This window comes from Sminthopsis crassicaudata, chromosome 2, assembly GCF_048593235.1.
Source record: "Sminthopsis crassicaudata isolate SCR6 chromosome 2, ASM4859323v1, whole genome shotgun sequence".
Lineage (NCBI taxonomy): Eukaryota > Metazoa > Chordata > Mammalia > Dasyuromorphia > Dasyuridae > Sminthopsis > Sminthopsis crassicaudata.
In genome coordinates, this window is record NC_133618.1 from 377,305,130 (window position 1) to 377,315,556 (window position 10,427).

The 10,427-nt window shown below is 37.8% G+C and overlaps 1 protein-coding gene across 2 annotated transcripts in view; it reads left to right on the plus strand.

Annotated features, from left to right (window-relative positions):
* The window catches only part of CCDC85C (coiled-coil domain containing 85C), a 182,867-nt gene that overhangs the window by 169,841 nt on the left and 2,599 nt on the right, over positions 1 to 10,427 (plus strand). Inside the window, exons 4-5 of one of the 2 annotated variants that reach the window (XM_074291336.1) lie at positions 6,568 to 6,663; positions 8,158 to 8,256. In XM_074291336.1, coding sequence (XP_074147437.1) covers positions 6,568 to 6,663; positions 8,158 to 8,256 — 195 coding nt within the window. The remainder of the gene's footprint in view (positions 1 to 6,567; positions 6,664 to 8,157; positions 8,257 to 10,427) is intronic. The other variant, XM_074291337.1, reaches the window with a different exon arrangement.

A 10,427-nucleotide genomic window follows, 5' to 3' on the forward strand; every position in this document is an offset into this window, starting at 1 on the left:
ACTAGTTATAGGATTCTCTTCATAACTAGATAGCACAGTGGAGCACTGGGTCTGGAATCAGGAAGGACTCAATTCAAATGCAGCCTCAGACAATTAATAGCTGTGTGATTCTGCACAGTGCTGAGAGTGCTGAGCTTAGAGTCAGGAACACTCATCTTTCTGAGTTCAAATCTGACCTCAGATACTTATTGGCTCTATGAGCCTGGTCAAGTTCTTTAACCTTGTTTCCCTCAGTTTCCTCATTTGTAAAATGGGCTGGAGAGCATAATGGCAAACCACTCCAGTGTCTTTGCCAAGAAAACCCCAAATGGGATCACAAAGAGTGGGACACAATTGAAAAATAACTAAACAGCAACAATCTTGATATAAAGTTGCATATATTATTTCAGTTATGATAGAATGTTTATTAAGTGCTTACTGTGTTGCAGACAGTATGCTAAACTTTGTGTGTAACACATATAAACATGTGTATATTTAATAAATGTATATATGTTCATGTATATATTCTTATGTTAGGAAAGAGAAAAAAGTTTGTCTTCAGTTTCTCCCTTCTCTATATCATCTTATGCATTGTTAGAACAAGAGTCCAAATCCTTGCCCTGAAGAGCATGGACTGCTGTGTGTCTGCATGTGCATGTGCATATGTGTATGCATTGACAGGGATGCTCTTGTTAGTGCGTGTATGCTATAAACATGCAGGTCTCAGGCAGACCATACAGACACGTGTATAACACACGTAGGTAATGAACGTATAAGCAGGTGCTGAAGGCATAGGGAAGAACAAGAAGGAGGGCAGAGGGAATGGGTATCCATTAGATGGCATGGTAGTAAATTGTAGGAAGTCATATGGTTCCCAAATAGACAAGGCAAAAAACTCGCCTATTAGAGCCAGAGCGGAGTCCTACTTTCCAAAGAGATGGAAATGGTTGGAAATAATTGCTGATATATAGGATGTTAAGTTCTAAATTTTCAATAGTATTTTTCCCCCAAAATACATGTAAAGATAGTTTTCAACATTCATTTTTGGAAGACTTTCTGATCTTTTTCTCCCTCCCTTACCTTCCTCTTCCCCAATACAGCAATATGTTAAATATGTACAATTATTTTAAACATATTTCATATTTTTCATGTTGTGCAAGAAAAATCAGACCAAAAGGGGAAAAAAAAAACCATAAGAAAGAAAAAAGCAAACAACAAAAAAAGTGAAAATAATGTGCTTTAATGAAGGCAGCATTTTCTATTTCAAGTCCACTGGAATTGCCTTGAATCACCTCATTTGGAAAAGAGCCAAGTCCATCACAGATGATCATCACATAATCTTATTGTTACTATGAATAATGTTCTCTTGGTTCTGCTCACTTCACTCAGCATCAGTTCATGAAATCTTTCCAGGCTTTTCTGAAATCATATGCTGTTAATTTGTAGAGGGTCTGGGGTGGTGTCCACACAGTGGAATCAACTGGGAGTACTCTGAGGATCTGCATGTTGTTTTTAAATAACATTTGTCACTTAGAATCCAAAAGATCTCAAAGAATTCAAAGAGATCAAAGGATCCACTTAGTGATTTAGAGGGCTTTTTTGAAAAATAGAAGAATAATAATAGCAGCAACTTATATCTATAAAATAGCTTGCAATTCTAAATATTATTTTACATATAGTTTCCCATTTGATCCTTATAATGTTTCTGTGAGATTTGTGGTTCAGTGCTGTTCTCACTTTATGGCTGAGCAAATGGAGATTCAGAGAGGTGATGGGATTTGCAGAAGGTAATGTAGTAGCTGACGAATAGTAGGAGGAGGAAGGTCTCATATTTAGACCTCCTACTACAGGAGTTCTCACTATGGCTGGCAGGCCAGATGCAGCAGCTGAGGATGTTTATGCAGCCCGCCGGGTTATGGCAAATGGGCTGAGGGGCGGAGACAGAGTGTGAGCTTTTGTTTTTACTATAGTCTGGCCCTCCCACAGTCTGAGGGAACGTGAACTGGCCCCCTATTTAAAAAGTTTGAGGACTACTATCCTACCATACCTAATTGTCTAACTTTAATCTAGGTACAAGAGGGAATTCCAGGTTTGGGGCACATAGCCCCTGCTTCTCAAGCAAATAACTCTCTGCTTGAGGAAAGCCTTAAACACATGATATAGCCAGGGAACTAAGACTAATTCTAAAAGACCATTCTAAACCTGTGTGAATGAGCATTTTGAATCATTCATCTATGAGAGGACACATGTTGCCTCTGGAATGGGGGTAACAGAAGGTGGACTTGAACATTTGGCAAGGGGGGGAAAGAAGTCTGGGCAAAATGCAGCTTTGCAATGGGGGTATGGTGAACACAGGACAAATAAAATAGAGATGACTCTAGGAACAACATATTGGAAGCTCTGAGTAAGAAGTGAAGAGAACTGGATTTAATTCAGTTCAACAAACATTTTGAAAATACTTCCATGCAGAAGGCATAGGAACAATATAATTTCTGCCTTAAGGGATTTATATTTTTGCTAGTGGGTATAGAAAATTGTGTAAGCAAGTAAATGCTGAGGAAGATTGGAAGAGAAAGAGGTAATACTCAAAAGTGGAGGGATCAGGAAATGCCCTGAACTATGCTTTGAAGGGAATTGAGGATTCTTTGAGTCAGAGGTGAAGGGAGAGTGCATTTCAGATGCCATGGATCACTTGTCTAAAGACAAAGCTGGACTCTTGCGTACAAGTAACAACAGCTTGTAAGACTCTGCCTCTAATAAGCTATGCAGCCTTGGATTACTTAACTTTTTCTCCTCACTGAGTCTTGGTTTCTTAATCTCTAAAATGAAGAATTTGGATTCAGTGACCTGTAAGATTTCTTCCAGGTCTAGCAGTGTATATATATATATATATATATATATATATATATATATATATGAAAGAGACCAAGGTTGTATGGAACTGAAGACAAACTTTTTTTTCCCACCTTCCCAGCATAGCCCAAGACTCCCCTTTCTCTGTGTTCTGTATTTCACAAATGTCTGATTCAATATTCCCAAAGCCTTTTGTGGCCCCACATAATGGAGGCCTCATTCATATTGCCTAAAGAGCACAAGTCACTTTGGCAAAAGCCCAAGTACACTTAAGGAGTTGACACTGGAGCATCTTGTCTAGATCCTCAGGAACCCTGGTCCCAAAAGTAAGGGCTTAGGCTTTTCTCATCTTCTCCCCACCTAAACTTGTAGTATGTGGTTGAAGACAATTACCATAAAAAACAAGGTCCAATGGAAAGAATAGGACATAGTCTCTTAAGTGATCAGAGAATAAAACTATTTATCCTTTCCTCTTGTTATAATGCTTGTAATCTTGGATAATTGTTCTTGGGGCCCTAATTTTTCTCTCCATAAAACGGAGTGTGTGGGGGGGGACTACATTAGATAGTCTCTAAGGCCCCTTCCAGCTTTGACATTCTGGATTCTAACTTTCATTATTCTTCAGTTCCTTCTATTACTTACATTTTTGAATATAAGTGATTATCTCCAAAATAGAAACTGTGATTGACAATTACTGTTTCATGTCACTTACAAATCCATTTTGGTGGAAAGCTTCTTATTTCAATTGATCTGTTTTTTGACGAGTTAGACAAAGATTCCCCATTCTGTTGGATGGGATGTGCTGTGGCTGGTGTTAATGGAGGTGGATATGCATTTAAATAAACTGTCTGCTTCTTGTGACATTTAGCAGGTGACCAGGGTGAGAAGTGGCAGCATGACTGCAAGTGATAAATGGATTCTGGGCAATGTTTTACCAAAGATAATTTGCCACAGATATCCTTAACCTCTGAACCATCGGTCTGAAACAATCTCTTCAACTGGAAGGTCTCAAGGGCAAATCCTTTTCATTAAACTTAGGAAGCAGTAATTTATTTTTTTTCTTTTTTTCTTTGGGAGGCAGTCAGAGTTGATTGACTTGCCCAAAGTCACATATTTAGTAAGTATCTTTGGTCAGATTTGAACTCAGGTCCTCCTAACTCCAGAGACTGACTCTATCCAGGGCACTAACTAGTTGTTTATAGTAACTTTTATGATGAGAATATGAGAAAATATGATAATGACACAGCATGGGACAGTAGGTAGAGAATAGGGCTAGAAGCCAAGAGGATCTGTATTGAAGTTCTTTTTTTTTTTTTTTTTTTTTTTTTTTTTGCAAAGCAAATGGAGTTAAGTGACCTGCTCAGGTTATACATTTAGGAAGTATTAACTGTCTTGAGGCTGGATTTGAACTCAGGTCTTCTTGACTTCAGAACCAGTGCTATATCCACTGTGCCAACTAGCTGCCCCAATGGGTTCAGGCTCTGCTTTTGACACATATTAGTTTGGGGCTCCTGGGCAAATCTCAATCTATGTTGTACTGTAATTTTATTTATTGTAAATTTTTTTCAATTACATTTTAATCTGGTTAGAGGAGAGGTCAAGTCTGATACTTGCTTTAGGCATTTTTTCTCTTAATTTTTTTCTTTTCTTTTGTTTTTCTCAATAGTATTTTTATTTTTCCAAATACATATAAAGATAGTCTTCAACATTCATCTCTATAAAATTTTGTATTCCAAATTTTTCTCCCTCCTTTCTCCTATCTCCCTTCCCAATGCAGCAAGCAATCTGATATAGCTTCTACATGTACAATCCTTTGAACATATTTCCATATTTGTCATGTTGTGAGAGAAAAATCAGAACAAAAGAAAAAAAATGAGGGGAAAAAAATCAAACAAAAAAAAAGGTGAAAATAGCATGCTTTTTTACTTGCATTTGGTCCTCATAGTTCTCTCTGAATGCAGATGACATTTTCACCTATTGGATTTATGAGATAACCTATTGAAATTGTTTTGGATCATTGTATTGCTGAGAGGAGTTATATCTGTCATAATTGATTATCATACAATATTGTTGTTATTGTGTACAATGTTCTCATTCTGTTCACTTCACTCAGCATCAGTTCATGTAAATCTTTCTAGGCTTTTCTGAAATCAGTATAGGCAGTTTTCTAGGACTATAAATTGCCTATAAGATGCTGACCTGTATTGGCAGAGGGAATTTCTTCTGGGATTTCTTTATGTCTTTGAAATGATAGGTCCATTCTATACCATTATTATTATTGCTACTATTTCCAGGATTCTACCTTTCTACATCACTTTTCATCACTTAGGGGCAACTAGATATTGCAATTGATAGAGTGCTGGGTCTGCAGTCAGGAAGAAAGTTCAGATCTGGCCTTCGACCCTTATTATGAGACCCTGGGCAAATCACTTAATCCTGTTTGCCTAAGTTCCTCTCATCTGTAAAAGGAGCTGGACAAGGAAATGACAACTTTTGTAGTAATTTTGCCAAGAAAACCCCAATTCAGATCATAAAGAATTGACTTAACATCGCTTTATAATTTTCCAAGTATCTTTTAATCTGTTATTCCTTTTTGATCTTTTCAAAAATTGGTTAAGTAGGTATAATTGCCCCATTTGAATGATGAGACACTTAGTCCCAGAGGCAAGAAATGACCTGCTTTAGTTGATGATGGAGCTGGTATTATTCTTATTTCCCTGGGTTGGTGCTTCTGGCCAGAACCAGGATTTAGGATCAAGAATATGGTGTGCATTTTGGATGTGGCTTATGTGGAAATTTGTTTTGCTTCACTATGCATATTTGTTGAAAGGATTTTTTCCTTTTTTAAATGAAGGGGGGAGAGATAGAAAAGAAAATAAATGCTTTTTAATTCAAAACATTAAAAAATGTTTTAAATAACTAATTGGGAGAATGGTGGTACTCTTTCTTGACAATAATGGGAAAATTCTAAAGAAGGAAGGGTTTGCAGAAGAAGATAATGAATTCTGTTTTGGACATGTTGAGTTTGAGATTTCTATTGAACATTCAGTTCATGGTGTCTAAAAACAGTTATGATATAGGAGTGGAACTCATGGAGTAGGGATTGACTAGAAGACAAATTAGGATGCTATTGCACTAATCTGGGTGAAAGATAATGAAGGCCTGAACTAAGGTGATTATGATTTGAGTAGAAATAAGGGACAGATCTGACACAGAAGAGGTGGAATTGACAAAATAAGTGCAAGTATTATAGTAATTTCTCCTTTATAACTTGTAGAGCTCTGTTGGTTGTTGTTTGTTTTTAATTAAAATTTTTTTTTAAATCAGTTCCAAGTTTTCTCCTTTATGCCTCTTTCCTATCCTAAGGCTTTTTGTAAGTCTGACATTCCACAATTGTGAGGTCCCTTCTGGTTTTGACAATTTCTGGTTTGATGATTCTAAGGTCCCATCTAACTCTTGTATTGTCAAAGACTCATAGAATTTGAGTTAGAAAGTCCACAAAGGACATGTAATCTGAGCTTTATGAATGTTATGAATCCTCTTGGTGACATCTTCAACAAATAGCTCCCATTGTAGGATTCTGTGATTCTAAGACCTTTTCCAGTTCTAAGAGTCTAAGTCTCCATAATTGTTGTCTTAACCTGCCAGTTTTGGGGACCATACTGCCTAGCGTATGATTTAAACTTTTATCGAGAAATCAAAGCCAAGCTAAAAGGTATAATTACTTCTCCACAGGGTCCTGCTCACATGACAGCCGAGCTTTCTTCCTCCACTGCAGTGGGCTATGTCCCTATGGGACAGAAACCTGAGGCAGTAGTGCATGCTATGAAGGTATGTCTCTGGGTCCCCTTTTCATTCCTTACCCTTCTCTCTGATGTATACATATATGCTCAGAGAGCACCCTAGACCACAGTATCCTAGGAGTCTGTGTCCTCTATGTGCCACCAGCTGTCTGAACATGTAACTTCTTTTGATTTTTCATCCCTTAAAGAATCTCCTGTCATTCATTGGGAAGTGGGATGGGGAGCAGGAGAGGGACAGGCAGATAGAAACACACATACAAAATGTGTGTGTGTGTGTGTGTGTGTGTGTGTGTGTGTGTGTGTGTGTGTGTGTGTGTGTGTAATGAGAATAATAAAAAAAAGCTCCTAAAGGTCTTGGATGTGATGTTGAGTTCCATTTCAATGCTTTCTGATAGGACTACCTCCAAACTTTTCAGGAAACTAAGAATCTACCTTTGATTATGTATGTATATATGTATGCATGCATTTCACACATGTTAGTATTTTATATGTTTATACATAACACGGATATGTCACTTAAACACACACATACATATATTTGCTGAGAACACATTTTCTAAAGATCCTTAGATAACAGGGGCAGGATATTTTGAAGTAGGATTTTTATTTTTTTTGTGTGCTAACTACCTTTATGTCACCTTTCTGTAACTCCAGAATATAAGTAGTGATGTAGCCTCCTGAAAGGAGTAGGCAGGGGAGCCAAGTTCCAGTCTCAGTGCTTTCACTCCACAATTTCGGACAAGTCATTTAACCTTATTTGATTTCTACAAAACAGAGAGATAGAAGTGCCTCCTTTCCCTTCCTCACAGGAAAATTATGCAAAGCACTGATAATATCGTTAACAATAACAATTCCTCTTTATGTGGTCTTTTAAGGGTTAAAGAGCCTCCCTAACATGAACCCAAAATAATTTTGGAAATGTGCAGTTTTTATACAAATAGTAATGGCTGTTAGAATCATAAATCACAGAATGTCAAAACCAGAAGGGCTAAAGAGTCATAAAGTGTTGCATGTTAAAGCTGAAAGAAATCTTAGGAATCATCAAATTCAACCTCCTCATTTGATACATGATGAGACAGATGCTCCCAGTCACGTATCTAATATGTGGTAGAGACTAAATTTCTTGCTCTCTTGATAGAGCAGAGCATTGTGTAACTGTTGGGCACAACAGGTGTAGGTGGGATATAAAGGGAAGATAGGGTGGATCGGGCGGATCTTGAATGCTAGACTAGTAAATTTGAACTTCTTATGGAAAAAAGAGTGAATCTCATGGTGAATTCTGGATTATAGCTATCAAGGAATAGTGATTGAACATTATTAAGAGTCCTTAAATACAGATCACTTACTCCTCAAGGGCTCATCTAATTATGAAACAATGAGGGAAGAAAGATATTTTTAATTTATCTAGCAATTCTGGCAGAAGCTAGGACTGGAAGGTTGAGTTTAGACCAGTATAAGTGTAAACCTCAATTGGAGGAAAGATATATGCCCTAATAACTTTTGTGTATCCATTTGCCTCTAGGTCTTGGAAGTTCATGAAAACCTGGACAGGCAGATACAGGACAGTTATGAGGAAGACCTGAGCGAAAAGGAGAAAGCAATCGTCCGTGAAATGTGCAATGTAATGACTTTAAATTCTGTGGGATCTTGGAGGAATTATTCTCATGGTTCTTGCCCAACTTTCTAGAATGGATAAAGTTTGGGTTCCAATCACCAAAGGGCACTTTGATATGTCCTCACATCATCATGTGAGAGACAGAATGGTCAACTGGGGGAAATCTGCCTTCTAGTCCCAGCTTTGTCACCTGTCAGTTATGGACAAGTCAACTGACCACTGTGGGCCTCAGTTTCTTCAAGTATGAAATGGGGATGAAAAATTCTTGCCTTGCTTCTTTCACAAAGTTATTAACAATGAATGGGAATGGATTTTGGCAAGTTAAAAAAGTTGAGAAATGATTTTTTTTTTTCCTGGCAGGTTGGAAACATTCTTATATTTTTAGAATGTTAGCAGTGCTAAAGGCCTCAGAGATCATCTTCTGGATTATGACTGTCATTTTACAGAGAAGTTAACAGCTCTACAGTAATGGCAACAGGCATCTTAAGTGTGTCCTGTAAACTAACTACTGTGTGACAGTTCTTATTCTCAAAAAAAATCGTAGCAAGTTCTTAGGATTATATATAGTTTTAGAGGTGGAAGGGATCTTAGAGGTCATGGAATCTAACTCCTTCATTTTACAGATGAGGAAATCTAGGCCCAGTGAGATTAAGTGACTTGTCAAGGCCATATGGGTGGATGTTAACAAGGTATAAATTGAATCTGGGGTTTTTTATTCTGAAGCCAGTATTCTTTCCCAACTGTGTTGCTTCTGAGTGAATACAGAAGGCAGGACCAGAATTCAGATCTGATTGATTTCTAGGTGTCCACTGACTTAAAGATTGTACTTCTTTCTTCTTAGGGGCAATGATGTAGGTAAATATCTTGTGTAATGTCATACATGTCCACTCAGATCTCTTCCCTCCTCCCATCCTCAGATCTCTTAACCAGAATTATTTCCACTATACCAAAGGTTACCAAATGGCCACCTGTTTCTGTAAGGCCTAAGAGTGAAGAATAAATTTTATGTTTTTAAAGATGAACTTTATTTTAAAATGTAAAAGCCATTCTTAGCTTATAAACTCTCCAAAAGCAGATAGCAGGCCAAATTTAGCCTATGGATATAGTTTACTGCCCTCTGCACTGCTCTCTCTGTTCACCCCTAGTCACTGAGCCCACAGGTAGCATTGGTCTCTTCCACTTTGGGAGGAGGGGGTTTCTGTGTCCTGGGGTTTGTGACTTCTACCATTTCTCCAAAGATCAATTCTCTGCCTGTAACCTACAGGGAAATTTTGAGGATACCATTTTCTTGGAGTTGGGGAAAGTATACTGTATAGTGTTAAAGGGAAGTGTGAGATTAAATAAATATCTGGTCTCAGAGACAAAAAGACCTGAGTTCATCTTCAATCTTCGATCATTGCTGGCAGTCACTATGAGGTACAAATCTCCATTTGTAGAGGATTTTTAAAAATTGATAATATCCTATACCAATGGCAGGAGTAGGGGGGAGGGTGAGGAAGAGGAAGGGAGAAACCAAATGAATATGGTCCCTGGGCTCATTTGCCTTTTGTAACAAGGTAAGTGCTGCCCTCTACCGACAAATATCTGGAAGAGGGACATTAGTTTTTTTTTGTTTTTTGTTATTTTTGAAGTTCCCCCTCTTCCTTGCAGCAATACCTGAATACATGAGGCTGATCTCCCTGTTGCTTTCTCTCTCCCACTCTCTACTCCCCTTCCCCCTCCTCCCTCCCCAGCATTGACATTCTGTGGTTCCTGTTCTGGAAACTTATAACACAAACATTCCTGTGTACCTGTCCTAGGTGAATTGAGGGCTTTATAGAGGATAAAAGAGAATCAGGGCAAAGTTTATAATTGAAAGATCCCTTGCCTTCAAGACCAGCAATCACTTTACCTCTCTAGAGTACAGTTTCCTCATTTAAAATAACTTTCATTTACATAGTTTTGTTATTGTTTTCAGTCATCTTTGAATCTTCATGACTGTATTTGGGGTTTTCTTGGCAAAGATTCTAGAACAGTTTGCCATTTCCTCTTCATTTTACAGATGAGGATACTGAAACAGCCAAGAAGTGCCTGAGGATATATTTGAACCCCAGTCTTCCTGAATCCAGGCCTGACATGGCACCACTAATTTTGAATTGTGCTTTAGAGTTTATAAAGCCCTTTACATTTTTATCTTA